General features: G+C 47.8%; 1 protein-coding gene across 1 annotated transcript in view; it reads right to left on the bottom strand.

Annotated features, from left to right (window-relative positions):
• Positions 1–21,707, bottom strand: part of CCBE1 (collagen and calcium binding EGF domains 1) — a 230,512-nt gene that overhangs the window by 5,194 nt on the left and 203,611 nt on the right. Inside the window, exons 6-7 of the mRNA XM_065890429.1 lie at positions 12,881–12,984; positions 3,892–4,012 (exon numbers count right to left, since the gene is read on the bottom strand). Of these exons, the coding sequence (XP_065746501.1) occupies positions 3,892–4,012; positions 12,881–12,984 (225 nt within the window). The remainder of the gene's footprint in view (positions 1–3,891; positions 4,013–12,880; positions 12,985–21,707) is intronic.

The raw sequence follows: 21,707 nt of genomic DNA, 5'->3' as shown, positions 1-21,707 counted from the left end.
CGGAGTAGTAAGTCACAGCAGTAGTAAGTCACAGCAGTCTCCCACTGGAGAGCAGCAAGAACGTGGAGAGAGGAGCTCAGAGTGGCACAGCTCTGCAGGGGCTGCTGAAAGCTGAGAACCACTGAGAAACACCCACCGGCACCCTAGGCCCCCACTAAACATAGAGTAACAGTATCCTGCCATCGGAGGAATTTGAAAACTTGAAGACCGTGGAACACTAGAGGTAGAGACAGTGAGAACACACCCAAACCTGGCTCAGTTATTCATTAGACTGACCCAATTCTTCTTGCCAGCAAGCCTGGATACCCATCTCCAGGAGTAATTACTTTGTCCCCCAGTCTCTACTGGTCCTCTCCGAATGGTATCTGGCATTCAGTCCAAAATTTTGAGGCACATTATAAAAAACCAAAAACCAAACAAAACCCAACCCCCTCCCCGATTAAACAGCCCCCATTCAAGAGACAGAGCAATCAACAGAATCAGACTTAGAGGCGGCCCAGATGTTACGGTTATCATACAGGGACTTTAAAACCACAACGTATGCTAAAGGTGCTAGAGGAATAGACAGCTTGCCTGAACAGATGAGGGAATTTCAGGTCTCTTTTTGCTTTTGTCATCTGTGCTTTTGGCGTCATATCCAAGAAATCACTGCCAAATCTAACGTCATGAAAGTTTTTGCCTATGTTTTCTCCTAGGAGTTTTACAGTTTCAGGTCTTACATTTAGGTCTTTAGTCCATTTTGTATACGGTGTAAAGCAAGAGTCTAACTTCATTCTTCCGCGTGGGGAAGGATATTGTGTTTTAACCCATTTTAGCCTGTCAACTTTATGAGGGCATGGGTTATATCTTAATCGTCAGCACACGCTCAGAGAGGCCCAGGTACAGAGAAGGCTGCTTAGTAAATGTGTCCTGTCAAACGACTGCAATGAAGAGGCTGGGCTGACTGCTGTGCTATAATTATTCCTCAGCGATGCATTCCTTAGTGCCATAATGATTCCTCTCTTTCAAACGCGCACAGTAATTACTTCTTGATCGTATGCGGCTCCTACAATCGGCAGAGCGCAGTGATAGGATGCAATGGCTTTCAGGCACCAGAAAACAAAACAAAACAAAGACTTCAAACTTATCATGTTTGGGGACGTCTTTTCTAGCTCACAAAATAATTGAGCCAACATAAAAGGCAGTCAATGTTCCATCCAAGTATGTCTCTCATCCCCTACTCTCAATGCCGGTTCCAGGTACATCCTGAAAGAGTTCATCTGGGAAGGGGACCAGATCCCTCTTATAACTCTGAATATAAATATAATACTTTTATTATATATTATATTATATAAAATATTATACTATAATATTTTATATAATATATATTTATATATAATATAGTATATATATAATAAATATATATATTATATAAAATATAAATATTATGCCTCTGATAGCACAAGGACAGGCCAGAGGTAATATCTCACCTTCACTTACACAGTCAATGAACTTCAGAGATCGTTATGTCAAGTGCCTTTACAGTGTGGGGCTTTGATGTACAAACGTCAGCACTTTATAAAGGAACAGTGGGGGTCACAGAACAGCAGCCACTCCCTCAACACTAAAGCCAAAGGATTCCAGCCTAGTAGAGCTTCCTGTATTGGTGGCCCAGGCTGTGATTTATCACAGACTCCAGGACTGGAATTCTAATTAAGGGTAAGAGAAATCTTATTATCTCTCTAGTTGCCCTAACACATCTCAACTGAGGGCATCACAAACTATGATGCTAGAAGTAAGGAGAGAGAAGGAATAAGGATTGGAGGAGAAAGCAAGGGCATAGCCCATTGCCAAAGCTAGTCCTCAATCACTCCCTGCTCCAGCAAGGACCCTGGACAGCTCAAACCATGCTAGAAACCAGACGGCAGAACTGGAAAGGAAAGCTAGCAAGTTATTCATTAAGTGGGAGAGTGGCAGGGACTTATATACACTACCAAATGTAAAATAGGTCGCTAGTGGGAAGCAGCCACATAGCACAGGGAGATCAGCTCGGTGCTTTGTGACCACCTAGAGGGGTGGGAGAGGGAGGGTGGGAGGGAGACGCAAGAGAGAGTAGATATGGGGATATATGTATATGTACAGCTGATGCACTTTGTTATAAAGAAGAAACTAACACACCATTGTAAAGCAATTAGACTCCAATAAAGATGTTAAAAAAAAAAAAAAAAGAAGAAGAAAGAAGCCAATGGCTCCCCTGTTCCTACTTTGTCCTTGTTGACGTGACAGGTAGGCTGGCCTGGGGGGTGAACTTCCTCCAGGGAAGCAGAGCGAGAACATTCTCTTAGAGAAGGATGGAGAACACTGCAAACAGTCAGTTTGTAAGGAGAGACCTAAGTCTACTCAGAAGCAGCAAGAGGCTGCCTGTGTGTGGCATCTGCTGGAGAAACTCAGCCATGACCCAGAGGCCAAAAGAGAGAACAAGAGGAGAAACCAAAGTCCTGGACCAGTTCTTGGTCTCTGTACAGACTGAGACCCAGGCCACCTGGGTTTTGATGGAAACCAGGAGATGAAGATATAAGTGGAGAAGAAAACATATAGTTTGGGAAGCATTCTGAGCCTTTGTTTTTGCTGACCTTCCAGCCTAAAATCTGCCCGTGTCCTCTGTGCTTGGACCAATCCTACCTCTCGTGTTCTTCCAGGTCCAGGTCAAACCCCAAGTCCCCTGACCACTGCAGGCTACAGTGATCTCTCTCTTCCTTAAGCTTCCACAGCAGGAAGTACCTGCATACTTTACTTGGGGGCAGGCAGGTACTGTTTTATTCTGTTTGCTTTCACTTTGTGTGTCTTGTCACCCTCGTTAGAATGTCAGGAGGTCCTTCACAACACCTAGCACAGTGCTAGGCGATGAACATGAGGGATAAGACATCATATCTTAGAGTCATTTGTTAACACTAACATAAAAAGTATTGATGTATCTATGGAGGGACTCCTAATAAGACAGAAAACACCCTGTTGTTATTTTTTAAAGTTCTCATTGCGTATTGCCTGACGGAATGATAGGAAATTTGGGATTTTCTTCAGAGTAACGAGGGTGAATCTCCAAAACAGTACGCGGAGGAAGCCAGACAGAAGGAATAGATTCCTTTCTATGAAGCTGTAGAACGGACAGAACTGCAGCAATAGAAAGCAGGTCAGTGACTGCCTAGAGCTGAGGATGTAGATTGCCAAGGGCACAAGGGAACTTTCCGGGATGATGGAAATGTTCTACACCTTGACGTAGACCAGATATAGGGTGGTGGTTAGGAAGTGCTTGATATAGGGTGTATGCATCTGTCAAAACTCGTCCAACTGTATCTTAAGTGTGTACGGTTTATTGTATAGAATTGTATCTCAATGAGATTGACTTTTAAAGGAAAACAGAGAGATAAATATCAAAATAAATATCAATGTAAGTGTGTTCACAAATAACAGGGGAAGGAGGAGACAGGATTGGGGAAGAGTGGCAATGAGGCTGGCCATAAGGTGTTGGCACCGGGCGATGAGCCCACAGGAGTTCATTACGCCATCCTACGTTCATATATGTTAGTGTTAAAAATAGTTCTCATTTTGTTTCTCTGTAACTTAAGATTATCTTTATGAATCTTGTCCAAACCCAGGACAATGACTTTTTTCTCGCTGATTACTATTGGTTAGAAGGGTTTCTCAGGCTTGAGCCAATTCCCCGAGGCCCTCTTGGCACACAGGCATGCGACTCCCTGGACCCTGGCTTCTGCTCCCATCCATGGGAGCTAAAAAACTCTGTCGCATCCTCCAACTAAACGTGAGCTCTCGGCAGGCCCTGGCTGGTGAGCCTATCACCCTTTTATGCTATTTGCTTTCACTCTATGCTTTTATGCCCTTCTTTATACTCACCGGGGGGGCCCTGGCCCCCAGGCAGGCCAGGAGGTCCTGGAATGTAGGCATTGGAGGCCAGCACCTTGTCACCAGTGATGTACTTGCCCAGGTCCGCAGCGCTGTTGGGTAGCAGGGCAATCTGCAAAGAGAAGAGGAACCTGGGTCAGGAAGCACCGACGGCTCCACTGCCAGGGAATGCCCTGCGCTTCTGTGGTCTGCAGAAGCCACAGAGCCTTTTCTTGTGCATAAGCCTTTATCCGAGCCAGTCAGAGTGCAGACGGACGGTAGAGATCCTCCTTATAAACCCGGAGGCCTTCTAGTCAAAACAGCTTGTACAAGATCACTCCCCTGGTTGCTTAGTGGGTGAACCTGGATCAGTTCCAGCCTGCCTAGATATCATTAGTCATTATCATCATAATTAATACAATCCACCTGTTTCAGACTTTTATTAAGAACTCATGTCTCAAATATTTGAGAAACTACTACGTGCCAGGCCCTGTGCTTCATTCTAAGGCGACAACAGTGAACAAGACATGGTCCCAGCTCTTCCAGATCTCCGCCTTGAGGGCCAGGATGGAAAATATGACTTACAGGTCACGTGTACGCTCAGGTGTTTGGGAAACAGTGACTGTGATGGTTTTAAAGTATGTCCACAAATTTTTGGACACTCCTCCCTTTAAAAGGTGGAGGCTAATTTTCTGCCCTCTGAGTGTGGGTTGTGCTTAGGGACTTGTTTCTAATGAACAGACAATGACGAAAGTGACGGTGTGTAATTTCTGAGATAAAGTCGTAAAAGGCACCGTGGCTCCCTGCCTCTCTCTCGCTCTCTGATTTCAGGAGCTCATTCTAGGGGAAGCCAGAGGGACCACACACGTGAATGACCTTTGCATTCCTTGAGGTCAGGAATCAGTGAGACCCTTGGTAAGAACTGCACGCTCTTAATGTCCATTTCCTCACTGATAACGCCCACCATTAAGACATGAGGATTACACAGGTAGTGTGTATCAGGTGCCCAGCACAGGACCTGAAATGTACTAAGTGCTTGATAAATGGTAGTTCTAGTCTCTTCCTTCCAGGAAGCTAATTCAGGGGTATAAAATCCAGTGGAGACTGTATTTTTGAGGCTCAGAGCTACTACCCCCAGAGGATTCACTCGGGATCCTGGAGTCCCACAGAAACCAAGTATCACTGCGATTTTCTGAAGCAAGTTGCATTTGTCACCCACGTCCTCCTGGACGAGGCCCTGCTGGGGGACCCTCTGGCCAGAGGGCAATGCAAGTTACGAGAAGGTCTGTGGATATCTCATCCTTGCCCGTGGAGCGCTCCGAGGCTCTACACCCATCTTCGGATCTGAGCTGCGGAGAGAGTTTCCTACCACCTGTTTGTGATCAGAGGTGGCCAACTGCCACTGTGACAGAGCTGTGCTCTGTGGGTTCGGCATGAGCACAGAGTGCTAAATTAGAAATTGTGCAAGTTCTCCCTCTGAGGCTTATGTCAACTCCAAATTACTACAGCTTTTGGTGATAAGAAATATAGACTTGAATGTTGATTTGAAAAACCGTGGAGTTGGGGACTTCCCTGGTGGTGCAGTGTTTAAGAATCCGCCTGCCAATCAACGCAGGGGACACGGGTTTGATCCTTGGTCCGGGAAGATCCCACATGCCGCAGAGTAACTAAGCCTGTGTGCCACAACTACTGAGCCCACGTGCCACAACTACTGAGCCCGCATGCTGCAACTGCTGAGGCCCATGCGCCTAGAGCCTGTGCTCCGCAACAAGAGAAGCCACCGCAATGAGAAGCTTGTGCGCCGCAACAAAGAGTAGAACCCCGCTCGCTGCAACTAGAGAAAGTCCACGCGCAGCAACGAAGACCCAATGCAGCCAAAAATAAATAAATAAATAAAAATGAAGTGAAAAATTAAAAAAAGAAAGAAAAACCCTAGAGTTTACTTTCCTACTTCACAGGCAAGTCAGCATTTCTCACCTCTCCTTTTCTTCCCCACGGATTTCCTCCTGCCCCAGGGAGACTAGACAGTCCCAGTTGAGTTCAACCACGCCACACGAATAACCCCTGGGGTCTCAGGGCACCTGGGTTGATAGTAACAGAGCAGGGAGGTGGAGTAAAAGATGATCGTGAGATCTTGAACCCCCCCAAGCCTAGGCCCGAGGAATTTATGGGGAAACTACAAAATCTACCTACTGAACTGCAGCTAAGAGACCAGTGTGTGAATGGCACTGGGAGGCTTGGGAAAGTTCTGCTGTCCAGACGACCTTCTCTGGCTTCATAAAGTCCTCGGCCTCCTGCACTGGTGTCTGTTTCTGAGCATGGAGGTTTGGGAATGATTAGCACGACTATTTCCAAACACGACTCTGGAGGACACCCCTGCCCCAAGATCTCCTTCTCCTGCTGGGGGGCTGCTGGGTTTGGGGCCATCTTGAGCCAGATGTAGAGGCGATGATTTTTCTTAGTTACAGAGACAGATGTTCTTGCTAACAGAAGAAATCCAGTATGAACGAAAAGCGAACATCACAATAATACGTGGTCTGTATGTTGGCAAGCGACTTGTACCTGCTACATCTGACGGAGAACAAATTCTTCCAGCTCTCTGCAAGGTGACTGTCCAAGTCCTGTAGCCCATTAGCCCCTTAATGAAGTGCTTGCAATGTTTCTAAAAGATGAAACCGTGGGAAACCACGAGAAGGTTCTGGTGGTATCCCTGCAGCCTGGCATACAGAAGGGGCGGGGCCACGAGGCCTGAGGTGTTGCCCTGCTCCTCCTGTCCACCCCCCTCGCTCGCCTGCAGAGCACACGTCAGGCTCTCCTGGATCAAGGCCTTTTCCCTGCTTCAGGTGCCCTAGGTGGCCTATTGGAGCCTAGGATCCTCCCCTGGCTGGAAATTCCTCCATAGTTTTTTTTTTTTTTTTTCCTTTTCTTGGAGTTCTTACTGAAATCCATTCAGTTCACGGTGCAAGGATGCTCAGAGGGCAGGAAGCTCAAAGAAGCACCGACACTCTCTTCCGAAGGGTCCCTCAGTGCTTTTGGAGCCCCTTAGCTAGTATGAAAATCCTTGGGTAAGGACAGCCTTGCAGGTCCATGAGCTAGAAGATTCCTGACCATCCAGTGCGTTCCAGATAAACAGTCTTCTTCTGCGCTTTGAGAAGACCCAGTGTTCCCCAAAAGATGCGAGGAAACACACTCAATTCCCCTATGATCATCGTTTAGAATTCAGTAGGGAAAACGATAAGAATTACAACCTTGCGCAATCTGAAAGCCAGCTTTGCACAATTTCAGGTCAGGGTTCATGGTTCAATGTCACTGCCAGGACCCAGCTATGTCCCAGGGGTTTATTTACAATGGTGCTGGCGTCACTGTGTCACAGCGAGAGGTCACTCCAATCTGTGACTGCATGCCTGGGTCCTGGGGTGGAACGGGGGTGAATCCCTGAGTGAGGAGAATTTAGAAGCGAAACTACTCTAACTAGAGGACAGAGGGTCAACACTGGCGCTTGAAGGCTGGTTCAATTTTATTATCTGCTTCCAAGAGAAAAACTAAATTGTGAATTTTATCTGTGGGTTTTGGCATTAGGCAGATCTATGTTTAAATCTTAGCCCTGCCGCGTTCTACCTGTGGGATCTTGATAAGCTATAGAACTGATTATTTCATCCATATAATGAGGATCGTAATATCCACCTAAGAAGGGCTGCTGGGAGGATGAAAGTGACGATGTCCTGAACGTGCCTGGCCCAGCGCCCAGACTAGTAACCGGCAGCAGCCAGGACCGCGGACACAGTGCAAATGCTCTTCGGGGTGGGATGGGGTCAGGGGTTGAGGGGATGCTCCTGGCTCTGTTTCTAAATAGCGGGATGACTTTGGGTAAGTCCCTTCACCCTTCCAGGTTCTCACCTTCATGCTTATAAAATGAGAGGTTTGGGCCAGACGAGCAAGTCTTTGGATGTAAAATTCTGTAAGCAAGCTGGGAGGATGAGACCGGCACGTGGAGGGACTTCAGAGATTAGTCCCCACCCACCCTGGGCCCTCTCCAGCTCTCTTCGCTCCCTTGTAGAAGTCAGGAGGTGACCCAGTAAACGCTGACCTCAGCTTCCTGGCTGACCTCCTGCTGGGTGATTACATCCCGCTTCCCGCCAGTTCCTCTGTGTGTCAGCAGGATGAGAGGAATGTAAAGGCACTGGTGTTTTAGAGGTGGCCCTCCAGAAATCCTGGCTTGACCGTCTACCCAAACACAGCAGATGACAGGCTTGAGGGGTGCAGGTGTTTGGGAAGAAGTCTGCATGAAGAGTCTGCATTTCTCCTCGATTCCAGTCAGTGGAATTATGAATATCATTATCTCGTATTAGACTTCGTAATAAAAATACTTACCTCACAGGGCTGTTGGGACGAATCAGATGCTGCCTGTAAAGCACTTTATTAGGACATATAATTCATGTTTCTTATTTATTCGGTACACATTTACAGAGCTCTTTCTAGGTGGCAGGGACTGTTCTAAGTCCTTTACAAATATTAACTCATTTGATCATCATGAAAACCCTATGTAGTATGTATCACTGTTATCCACTTTCTCTAGAATTGAGGCACAGAGAGGTTAAGTAACTTACCCAGGGTCACACAGCCAGGAAGTAGTGGGGCTAGGACTTAAACTTAGCCAGTCTGGTTCTGGAATCTGTGGTCCTCACCACAACACCCAGCTGCCTCTCTTAATATTACTCACGATACTTGGCAAAGCAATCTACAGTTACTTTCGTATAGAACAGTCTTCCCAGCCATCCTGAGAAGACCCATTTTACAGAGCAACTAGATCAAGGTAGCAGAGGAAACCAGGAACCATTGAGAAGCCATCTATTTGCCCAGCACTAAAGGCAGCACTGAAGTGAACAAATGCAGCCGTCAGGTTGCACATCTGCTCACACTTCTGAAGTCGCATTGACCTCTAACTTCTGAAGCCTCCACTGCCTGCCCCACTCCACTCGGCCATTGTGTTAACTCCACTGTGGGCCTGGTTTCCCAGCTAAGACAGGAAGCTTATTTAAGGCAGGCCTTTATTCTGTCCGTTCTCGTCATCCGTCATCTCCCAGCCCATCACAGGCCAGAGCGGGTGCTCAACAAACACTCTCACTTCCTCAACCGCACCGCAGCAGCGCTGCTCTCAACTCAGATCACCCCTGCCGCAGGAACACAGGCACCCGTTAAAAACTTGCTCCTTCCATTGTGTATATATACACCACGTCTTCCTTACACATTCGTCTGTTGATGGGCACTTAGGTTGCTTCCATTGGCTATTGTAAATAATGCTGCTATGAACGCTGGGGTGCATGCATCTTTTTGAATTAGCATTTTTGTTTTCTTTGGATATATAAAAAAGAATGAAATTTTGCCATTTGCAACAACATGGATGGACTTGGAAGGCATTATGCTAAGTAAAAAGTCAGAGAAAGACAAATGTGTTATCATTTGTATGTGAAATCTAAAACGTAAAACAAATGAATGAATATAATAAAAATGGAAACAAACTCCCAGATACGGAGAACAAACTAGCGGTTAACACTGGGGAAAGGGAAGGGGGGAGGGACAGAATCGGGGTAGGGGATTAAGACGTACAAACTACTATGTATAAAATAAGTAAGCTGCAAGGAAATATTGCACAGCACAGGGAATACGGCCAATATTTCATAATAATTTAAAATGCAGTATAAACTACAAAAATATTGAATCACTAGGTTGAACACCTGAAACCAATACAACACTGTAAATCAACTATATTTCAATAAAAAAGTCATACCTGAAAAACAAATTTCTTCATACCAGTAAAAAATTAAAAAAATAATAAATTAATTAAAAACTGGCTCCTTGGGACTTCTCTGGTGGCGCAGTGGTTAAGAATCCGCCTGCCAATTCAGGGGGACACGGGTTCGATCCATGGTCCTGGAAGATCCCAAATGCTATGGAGCAACTAAGCCCGTGCGCCATAACTACAGAGCCTGTGCTCTAGAGCTCGCGAGCCACAACTACGGGAGCCCGTGTGCCACAACTACTGAAGCCCGTGCGCCTATAGCCCGTGCTGTGCACCAAGAGAAGCCACGGCAATGAGAAGCCCGCGCACCGCAACGAAGAGTGGCCCCCGCTTGCTGCAACTAGAGAAAGCCCGCGCACAGCAACGAAGAACCAATGCAATGGAAAATAAATTTTAAAAATAAATAAATTTATTAAAAAAAAAAAACTGGCTCCTTAGCTCAGATTTTTCTTCAGTGTTCTGATGGGACAGAGACCCCTCTCTGCAAGTCAAATGACGGGTATTTTATCTATACCCGAAACTCTCTTTTTAGCCAAATCATCTGTTTGTTTTTTTCCTTCCCAAAACACAGAAGAAATCGTAGAGGTGAAGGCACTGGGATCTGCACATCATTTCAAAAAAACTTTTTCACTGGAAAATAAAGGCACAGAATCTGGAAACCCCACGAAACAAATCTATATCTTAGCAAATTATTATAAGGCAAACACCCTTTTATTGAACACCTAAGTCAAAAATCAGAAATTTGTCAGGGACTTCCCTGGTGGTCCAGTGGTTAAGACTCTGCGCTTCCACTGCAGGGGGCGTAGGTTCGATCCCTGGTGGGGGAAATAAGATCCCACATGCAGTGCGGCCAAAAAAAAAATCAGAACTTTGTCTACATGCTTTGACTCAATCACAGCCTTCTCCCTCCCTCCCCGCAAAGTAACTACTATTCTGATTTTAATCACTTCCTGTGTTTTAAAAAAATAATTTATCAAACCCAACTGTGCAGGCCCAGACCCTACGGTCTAGTCTTGCCCACTTGAAAAAACAATACGTCTTTTAAGCTGCTTTTAACCTGCAGGTCGCTGCTCCACTTTTCTTAGAATCTATCCACTGAAGAACACAGGGCATTGGCCCTGGAGAGTTTCACACGGTTGGGATTTTGCTGACTGTACACTCATGGTGTTGTTCAACATGTCTGCATACCGTTTTATACTATGGGGCTGGCCACGGTCCAGGACACCCGGTATAACCTACTTCTGAGCCAATGTTTATTTGGGCAGCTGTCCCATGTTCTTTTTTGAACAGAACAGATGGCATCAGCAGTAGTGAAAGGAAGTTAAAAATCAACGGACAAGCCCCACACCAGCACAGGAGCCGCAGTGAGGAGACCTCGGGTTTAGGGTCTGGCCTGCGTCTCGGGCTGACACCGCACCTCTCTGCCAATATCGGCATCACGGTGAGAATTAAATGGGGTCCTGGATATAAAATGGCTTTATCAACTGCCGAATGTGACATGTTCTACTAGGCGCCTTTAAAAATGCGTTGTTTCTTGTGACGCTCCTTGAACGCCAGCTTTAGCTCAGACTTGACACAATGCACTTGTAGGAGAAACCGGTCTAAGGTGGATCAATTCCAGGCCAACCCCGGAGCAGGAGAGTTACTGGAGTGCTAACAAGTGTTATTAGATCTGTATGCAGCTCAGCCGCAAGGGCTTTAAGGGTAACATACAAGTTTCAACTTCTTCGTAACATTTCTTCTTTCATGGATTGTAAAACACTGCGGGGAGGTTAAGGGAAAGCCAGATGTTGCACTAGCAACTCAATTTCTGAACTAGTGAGACTCAGCGTCACTGACCCTAAAGAACACTCAGGCTGGAAGGAGCCTCCCCATAGCTCTTGGATTACTGACTCTCAGAGAAGAAAACGGAGGGTAGCCTTAGGCCTTGAGACATTCACCAGCTGCCCCCCGCCAGGCCCGAATCCTCTGGCCTATGAAATGCAAACTTCTCCCACGAACTTTTTCAGACTCGCTCAGTAAATACTAACATCAATCCAAGTCCAACGTGAGGATATCTGTGTGGGATGCATTACTGGTAACTCTGAATTTATACTGATATACTTGCAAGGTTTTCTGCCTGGTCTCTCTATTGGATCACAAGCTATTTGGAATCTGTACATCATACACATATATGCCTCTGCTCAAGTTGCTAGATCTTCACCACCAACGTACCAAAGGCCCGCAAAGCCATTTATCTTCTCAGCCTACTGACCTGCCTGTTCCACTGGAAGCTGTGGATCTCATTAGGGGCTGCCTGCATGTTTGTTGGACACCTGAAAAGCAATACTGTCTAATCTTACCCTGCTGCCCTTTACAATAACTAGATGCCAAAGTTAAACAGATTAGATACGCCTCTTTGATGTACTAAGAGCCTTGAGGGGAAGCAATTAAACAAACAAACCAGCAAGTTTACGTTTTACAAGCGTAAGAGCAGTTTCCGAGTTGCCGACAGACTGGTGAATTCACTGACCTCAGGTACGATAAACACCGTCGACCTGGGCACAGGGCAGTTGCTTAAGCTTTCAGGGCACTAGGCGCATCCCAGGGGCGTTACTCACAGCACAGCAATGTTACCAGAAATATGATGCTGTCAGGCATGCGTGGGAGCCTGACAAAGAGAGTCAGTCCTCACCCTTGATGACACCGGGTATCTGAGCAGCTGCTTTCTGAGGTGTGCGGAGCCCAGAAAGCACAGGTCGTAACTTTTAAATGTGAAAAATAAAGCTGCTACAGAACTGCATCACCAGTGATGAACGTTTATAGAGAAGATGTTCTCTGTTCATAAAACACCGGCAAATGATTCTACCGTATTCTATGTAGCACTGTGTAAGGGCCACACGTCTGGATGTTCATTTCCCAAAAAGTCACACTAGTCGTTCCTCACCCTCTGCTTCACCACGTGCCCCTTACCTAGTGGTCTATGTTACTAGTCACCTGGTCAATCCCCTGCCTTCGTTGTTCTGTTGAGCTATAGATAATGAGCTCCAAAGGTGGGTGGGCAAAGCGTCCCAGGCCAAACCCAGCTGGCACCAAGCTCAGAGAATACCCAGTGAGGCTGTGGACGACGTTTTCTTATTGTTTTCAGATGTCCCTCCACTTTGCCTCCACCAGGCCTTCCTTTCGTCTTACGCGACCGTTTCTAACACGCCCGGCACGTACCTTCTGCTTCAGCTGCAACACCGTCTGCTTCATCTGGTGAAACTCCTTGCACGTGGCGCAGCAGGTGCCGGCTCTCACCGCGTTCTCCACCTTCTCATCGTGCCCTGAGAGAGAAGATGGGCTGGGGTCTGCCTGGGAGGCTGGGGGACATCCAGACCCAGGGAGACCGTGTCAAGAAGGGCAGTTCCAGGCGGACTGGTTGATGCTGAAACGTGCGAGGGACGCGGGCTGGCGATTTTACAGTTCTTGGGTCGCTGACAGCGTGCCCGGGGCAGCGGGGACACGGGAAGGGGCTCCCCTGCGACACTCTGGGCTCAGCTGTTTCCACTTAGGCATCCTAGCCCCTTCCTCTTTCATTGTGAAAAAGTCAACAGTGGCCCTTTTACCATGAGGCAGGCTCTATCAACCTGACATGACTGACACTGCCCTCCAAGGGCCAACGTTCACACGCTGTAAATCATCCCCCAAGCCCAGGCAATGGGACTCGGGTGCAGGGCTCACGAAGCTGGCTTTTATCATCTCTGATGATCCAGCTGTTCAAAGGAAGCACGGCCAGGCCAGGCAGGGTCACAGACCGGGGCTGGGCACTGACCTCCGAGGAGATGTAAAGCCAGATGGAAGATGCTCCAGGCACTTGGACATGCCCATCCAGGGCCATAATGGGACAGGCACAAGGCAGGGTCCCGGCGCAATCTTGTAGCGCATCAGGAGCTCTGTGGGCTTTGTGTAAAATCATATTTCTCTAAGGAATAGGTGAGTTAAATGGTGACACGACCCAGTATCCACATAGCCCTCATCCTACTGGCACCTGAACAGGCCACACAAGCCTGTGCTGGGGACACTAGACACCTGAGGTCATTTGCTACAGAAGAGCAGGTGCAGACTCCCATAGGCCTTTGTAAAAGATGGTAGCTGTGCGGTGTGGGCCCAGAGGGAGTGACAGGGGGAAGGTGACAGTTTTGGTCAGGGTGGCGGCAGGACAGTCTGACACCCGGGCAAGTGTCAACTCTCCTACCTTTGAAGCCCTTTGGTGTTGGGCCAGGTGTCCTGTTGGTGTGACACGTATAACACTAGGATCTGGAAAGTAGCTAGGGACAGTCAAGTGACGTGTCTCTCCAGGTCATTTCTTCTGCTTCTGGGCCCACGTGCTTCTTTGGACCGTGCTGCATGGCATGGGGGACTTTAGCTTGCCTACCAGGGGTCGAACCCACTGGACCGCCAGGTAAGTTCCAGGGCCCACGTGCTTTTCTTCTTCCCGTCCTCTCTTCTGGGAAGCCTTCTCTGCCGTCTCCACTTGTGGATTCCTATGAGCTACCAAGACCCAATTCACGGGTTGCCTGAGACTCCCCCCTCCCCACACACAGAGACAGCCCTGTCCTCTGAAGGCAGGCAGCTTTACCACGCATCCTACTCAGATGGTGGGGATCCCGGGCTTCCCTATAGAGGAGCTTCTCGCGCATGTACCACAGGGGGAGCTGCCCAGGAACTGGAGCTGCTTCTTGGTACCCCACACGGTGGATGCTCAGAGTCAGCAAAACGGAATCTTACAGGGTGAACTGTGTCCCCCCGCTCCCCAACCAAGGGCACGTGATGAAGTCCTAACCCTTCAGTGCCTCAGAACGTGGCCTCATTTGGAAATAGGGGTCCTGCAGATGTAATTAGTTAAGTTGAAGTCATACTGCTGTAGGGTGGGCCCGTAATCCAATATGACTGATGTTCTTATAAAAAGGAGAAATCTGGACACAACAGGGAGAAACCACGCGAAGGTGCAGGCAGAGGTCAGGGTGAGGCAGCAGGAGCAAAGGAATGACAAAGAATTGTTGGCAAAACAGCAGGCGCTGGAGGAGAGGCCTAGGAACGTTCTCCTTCACAGTCCTCGGAAGGCGGCAACCCCGCTGACACCTTCATCTCAGACACGTAGCCTCACACCTCTGTCCTTTAAGCCACCCAGATTGTGGCACGGTGGTTATGGCAGGCCTAGGGGATGGGTACGCGGGAGGAGGAAGTGGGCATTGGGGGAGCCTCACACTCGGGTGATCCCTCCTCATGCAGCCCCAGCTGCCTCTCCAAGGGGGTCTGTGCCTGCCTGGTGGTCTACACGGTGACCGGTATTTCTGCTTTTTGGGAGGTAAGGGCGCCCTCCCCGCAGCCGGTGGGAGGCCTGAGGCTTGGTGGGCACACACGCTAGGAACATGCTTCTCAAGCCAGCAGGTTGAGGGGGGCGAAGCAGTGCCCTGTCTGGTTGCGTTGCCATAAGCAACACTGTGATTCCCGAATATACAGACTGTAGCTTAGGTTTTCAGCGTGTGATTGGGAAAAGCACTTGAAGCTCCGGGAAAGAGGCTGCCTCTTTTTAAATCCTTCCATGTGTGTGTATAACATAGCAGGGGTGCCTTGTTAATCCCCATCTTCTAGGCTAATTCTGTCCCACCAGGAGCTTCCCCACCTCCCCGGCCTCTCCCCACCTTCCACCACGCTCAACCAGAAGCCGTGGGGGATTGTTTCCATTCACACCGTAGCTGTGTCACAACGAGCTGGGTTATGAGAAAGGTCTTCGCTTGGAGACGGTGAAATGCAATTTAAGGGCATGGCCTCCAGGGTCACAGTGCGAGGGGTGCATATCCCAGCTCTGTCACTAACTAGCTCAGAGACCTCAGGCAAGTTATCTAACCTCTATAAGCCCCAATTTCCTCAACCATAACACTGGAACAGTAAAACCTAAGACACAGGGCTATTGCGATGATTATATGGGGGTGATGCCTGTGAAATCCTTGGCACAAGGTCGGGTTCTAGTAAATGGGAGAGGGTGTCTGGCAGTTTTCAGGCCCACCAAGCCCTTTGAATTCTCTTTGCCTGATAAAAGGATTCTTCAAGGATTCTGGGATTAACACAAACAACAGAATGAGGGAAAACTGAGGTTCCGTGACGTCCGGAAGTTATTAACTGCTGTGGGTTTAGAACTGAGGTTTCCTGAATCTGAGCCCAATACCTTTTCTACAAATCAGGCAATTTCCTTTAGGCTCTTTATCCCCATTTAACGTACCATTTACAACCCCACTTGCCTACGGAGCTTGAACACACCTGAGGAGAACAGGAGTTATTTAGATTGGTCTCCAACATAATAGTGACACAAGGGAACTTCCATGCAAGAATACACTTGGTGGTAAAGGACTGAAGCTTTACCCAACTTTGGTTGTACTGATGATAGACAACGGTGGACTCCCGCATATGTAGATAACCCCAGCTCTAGGTCTGTTAGGTTTAAGCACAGCTGGGTGACATCCATCTCTCCAAACCTAGCATTCTTTCATTCCATGCCGTCTACCGGTCAGTATATGCAATCCCATCTCATAACCCGCCTACCAATCTCATCCATCCCATCTCCCCACCCACTTATCTCTCTCATCCATTTATCTGTCCATCCACCCATTCATCTATCCATCCCTCTCTCCCTCTTAGCCATCATGGAGCATCTGCTATTCACCAGGCCCCATGTGAAGCATTGAGAATATAAAATAAATGAGGATACCTGTTCAGTGCTTTGAGATTGGCCTTCCTTTTAAGGAACCAGCCCTGCTGGCAGAGCCAGGCCATGGTGAACAAGAGTTAAAAGCCCATCTGTCCATTTGTACTTCTGTATACTCAGATCCACTTACCAAGTGTTGGGATGAATAGGGCAACCTGATATTTTCATGGTAATAACCTCTTTACCAGGTTCTAGACTCTATTTCATTTAGCTCATGGAATGTTAGAATCGATACATCTTTAGTTCAGCCTCCTTTACAGATAAGGAAATTGAGATGCAGAGGACAGTAATTTGCTTTAGGTTTCCCAGAATGCCGCGTGCAGCGGACGAGCACTTACAGGGTCCGGATCTGGCACTGTTGGGGCGCAGTGAGCCCGTTATTGGGGGTTCTGCTCAGGACACTGGAGAGCTGTCTGCCAGGTGGGCTCCAGGGCAGTAATTCTCCATGTGGTCACTGAACGAGCAGCGGCAGCGCCAGCCTCTGGGTATCCGTTCTCAGAAATCCAAAATCTCAGGAGGGGGGCCTGGTGCATTGTTCTATCAAAGCCTCCAAGTGACTCTGAAGCACGTGCAAGTTCAACAAACACCGCTCCAGGGAAGCAGCTCTGTTGAACAACCTCTCACCTGAAAATCCCTGGCCTGTTCCCTGTCCCTGTGCGGAATTATCAAAACACAGAGAACGAGGGTAACTTTGTCCAAAAGACTTTGGAAGCTCACGTGCACACAGAGGAACAGAGTAAGGACCACAGGCTCTGGTGGAGTCGGGGGATCAGGATTCGAATCCCGATGCTGCCACTTCGTGCCTTGCAGGTTGGAAGTCACAGCTTCTGTGACTGCCCTTTCCTTGAATGGTAGAACGACAATGACGCCCTGGAAGTTCGCAGAGCAGCGCCTGGAAGGCTGCAAGTGCCCCATAAATGTTAATATCATCGTCATGGTTGCTATCACTGCTTATTAAGTTCTCTACAAAATTACAGATGGGGGGAGGGATCTCTGCACCATCCTCTGGAAAGAACTTCCAGAGAGTTTGAAGACAAATAATTGTGTGTGCAGACCTGGCACATGCCGTCTATTCTGAATTGGGGTTCATCTATCCCGTTGCGGTACAGGATACGGTAACGTCAAACGTGGAGCTAAAACAATCTTCCATAGGCTACATGAATAATTCGTTTAGAAATCTGGGTAGACATCTCTGACTTGGCATGTTCTCTGTCCTCTCCACTCATGATGTGGTGTCTCTATGACCACGACCATGTTAAGTGAGGCATCGCTTAACATTTTGCTCCAACTCCTTCAGATTTTAGAGGTGCAATATTATTGACCAGCCACAGGGGGTCGCGTAGCTCTAACTTTTACTGATGTAGAGCAGGCTATACCTCGTAAGCATTAGAAACAGAATTCCTGAGATACCATCTTAGTAATATTTAACCAACTTAGGAAAACTAAAGAATGTTCTCGACGTATTTCATATGGGCAGTCACCAAGCACATTTGGTTTTAAAAGTTGATCGTGCATATCTGTGCCCTGGCGGTAGTGCTCAGCCCTGGTGGCACATTACCACCACTACGGACAGTGGCAGGGGTGAGGGTTTAAAATCCTTGCCAACCATGCCGCACGCCACCCATCTGGGGGTCACAACAAGGGAACGCTGTCAGCCTTTTTAAAGCTCCCCAGGTTGACAACGGCTGATCTATGGATTAGTGGAGCTTGAAAGTTACATGAAACACCTGGCCTTCCCTGAAATAACTGACGTTGGGGGTCAAGGTCACTTTATCAGAAAAGAAACAAAAGTTGAAAAGCAGAGACCAGAAAGCTAATTACTAGGGAGCCAACATATCCTTAATTTGTCTCCACGTCAGCGCTACAGACGCCCTGGGGTGCCTACACTGGCTCCAGACATATATTTGCAAAGACAAAAAAATGGAAGTGATGGAGAGTGCCCTTCCCGCCCACTAGCCAGACGGCTTGTGTCCCCACGCCCGTGGGCACATGACCACCTTTCCACGGGCAGAGGCCGTTCTGAGGCCAGCCCTGCTGCTGTCCACTCACTTCCTGAATGAGCTGACATTGTGTTCGATTTAAAATTCCTCTGAGTGGAAGGTTACAGACACCAGTCAATGCAAAGTTAAAAAAAAAAAAGGGAAGGGAAGGGGATTAAGATCACATGTGCTTGTACTCCATCATCATTCTCTCTTCTTGAAAAAAATGACTGTGATGAAATATTGGGCTTACTAATTAATCTAAAACGGATGAAACTGCGTGGCTGCCTCTGATGTTCCAGATGCAGGGCTGGTCCAGCCCCCTAACTCTCCTTACCGTTGAGCTGAATATCTGGATGTTAATTATTCATCTTTTCGATACTGTAGGGAAAGTTCTCAGTTTAGAAGGTGCTGAGCTGGGCATGCCTTCAAGTCCTGACACTCGCCTAGATAAAGGACAAAGAAATGAAAACTGCACGGGGACTCGTGGGGCTGGTAGGGCTTCGGCCACTTTTGCTGATGCTAAATCACACCAAATTGTGAAAAAGATTTGTGATGGTAAAAGGGTCTTTAGAGTTCACCTAATCCAACACCTTTGTGTCTACAGAGGAGGAAACTGAGATCCGGAGAGCCGCCCAATGACACCCAGCTGGGAGACGCTGAAGCGGCTCTGGTTACCAGCTCTCCTACCTTCCAAGCCAAGGAACTTGCCGTTGCATCACAGCTGCTGCAGAGATGAATCCAGGACGCTTGCTTTTGTTGCCCGAGTCATCAAAACCAGCCCCCCATCTTCTCAGGGGCCCATCACTTAAGTAATGATTCTAACGTTCAAGGCATAGAACGTGCCTGTCCTTTCCCATCATTTTAATTATGGGTACGAATTACTCCCCTCAGTCCCTAACCCCCGACGCCCTCGGTTACCGGTGTTGCAATGTTTTTCTTAATAAAACACTAGAAGCAAACGTGAGTCCTCTGTGCCTGTGTGGTGAATGCAGGAGAGACCAGTCACTGAAAATGAAATACTGAGAAATTCCAGAATGCTGCTGCTGCGGGCGCAGCACTTGGGAAACAATAGAAACAGTGGGACTGTTTCAGTTTTTAAAACTATGTGGGGACTTCCCTGGCGGTCCAGTGGTGAAGACTCCACGCTTTCACTGCAGGGGCCGTGGGTTCCATCCCCGATGGGGGGAACTAAGGTCTCGCATGCCTCGCAGCACGGTACCCCCCCACCCCCCCCGAAAAAAATCCCAAACTAAGTGAGTTGTGGTGTTACGAGAAAGCTCAGCCTTATAACCACTAGACGTTCTTCCTGATTAAACAGAAGGACATTGCCCATTTAAATCACTGTAAGCAGGAACAAACTCTCTCTCCGGAGGGCAGAATGCCTGTTTTCACTCATTAGATGCTCTGTAGTCGACTGCCAACAGCTCCCCGCCTCTGGCTTTGGCTGCTTCCTCTGGCCATGACAACATCCTCACCTGAAAGTCGACCAGATGACTTACCGACTTTGGGCCCCAGGGCTCAGCTCTTAGATGCTTATAAGTTAGAACTTTCCAAACTTTTTTTTTTTTTTCAGGACACCGTCATCTGTGAGATGCTTACAAGTGTTTCTTCAGAAAATAATTTTGGGAAGTGCAGGTTTCATCAAAATGAACATCTTTTAATGGCAACCTCAGAGCTTTCAACGTACTCACAGTATGAATCCCTGCAGAAGTTCATGCAGTAATGCATTCTCCCCCGAACACCTGAACACAGAACCTTTCAAACAAAGAAAGGCTAATTAACACCTCCCAGGACCCCAGAGTCCTATAGACGACAACATGGGGAAATGCTGTAATAAATGGTTGATAAAATATGTCTTTAAATGACAGTAATAGTACAGAAGGTACAAAACCAATTAATAATTAAGTATGCTCAGATTTTTTTACTGAATTCTTAGCCTTAGAAGTCAAAATGGTTATCACTTAAATTCTTGACCTCTTATACTGAAAATTGTGTGTTTGGACATTTTTTAAAGAAAGTACAATTCATCCCTCAGGAAAGGAAACAGAGGACTGTGGTCCCAGGACCGACTGAGCACAAGAGACTGCTAACATCAAAGCTGCAGTGGGACCTTCCCATGCCCTGGCCCTTGGGCTGGGCTCCTTTCTGGGTCCACGCTGCCCAAGAGCGAGGCAGGGGGTGAGCATGTCCCACCAAGGCCCTACCTTGTCACTGCCTCTGGCTCAGACCCATTCCTGGCGTACCACACAGTAAGCAGGGTGACTTCAGAGGGATGAGGCTGGGAAAACTAGGAATTAGTGCAAGAGGTAGAGGCCACCTGAGACCAAAGAACAAGTAGATTCAGTGTATAAAATCTTCCCCTAGGCTCTGGAAATTCCATCCGACTCCTATGATCTCTGCTGATTAAGGTTGGGTCTCTGAGCAGACCAGTCTACCCCACCAGGTGGGAAGTGCTCACAGGTGGCCCGCTTCCTACAATTTAGAGATCCCTACCGTCTAACCCCACCCTGATACTGAGCAGTTGTTGCTGCCACCTCTGCGGTTTCCTCTAGATTGGGTTGCTCAAGGCTGCCCTTCATGCCCAGGTAAATGGGATTTCACCTGAACAGAAATATAAGGCAAAGACACAACAGGGTTACGTGGTTGGGGACCCCTCGGCCCAAGCCCACGGGCTCCCTGGCTTGGAGCACAGCTGGAAATCCAATTCCAAAATGAAAAATTAGAAAGCTGCTTTCTTCTTGCTAACTCTCAAGTCAGCCCATCACTAATTATCGGCGGCTAAAAATCTGCACCTCATTTTTCAGTGAGATTCTTCCTTTCAACGAAGGACATAATCTAAGAGGTAAGTTACACCCCCCTCCCCCAAACCTTCTCCACCATGGGACAAAAGTGAAGTGATTTTAATTCTGAGTAATAATTAAAAAGTGGTCTGAAAAAATGTTTTGAAAATGTCTGAAAAATGCCCAAAAGACTGATTACCCCTGCTTTTAAGCACCTCTGGGCGCCCAGGTCCCACATGCTTCAGACTTTAAAGAGTGTCACACTAAGCTCTCTGAGTCATTCCAACGACCCCCAAGCTGCCCAAGCCTGAGGTGACTGCAAGCAGACCTTTTGCGTTACTTCTAATGCATGGTGGCTTCCTCATGACTCAACCCGCTTGCTCTTCAGGATTTGCTTTGTAGTTTTTCCATGTGAGACAGCTGGTCCCCAGCTGTTTGCTGTCCTCAGCTGATGGCAACGGCCTTCCACCCTTTTGTGAATCTCAGGTTACACGGAAGAACCGCGACCTCTTGAGCGCCCAGCACTTCTGGTCCTTCCA

The sequence above is a fragment of the Phocoena phocoena genome, chromosome 13 (assembly GCF_963924675.1).
Source record: "Phocoena phocoena chromosome 13, mPhoPho1.1, whole genome shotgun sequence".
In the NCBI taxonomy this organism is placed as follows: domain Eukaryota; kingdom Metazoa; phylum Chordata; class Mammalia; order Artiodactyla; family Phocoenidae; genus Phocoena; species Phocoena phocoena.
Note: the sequence above shows the minus strand (reverse complement) of the source record. Positions and strands in the feature narration are given on the sequence as shown.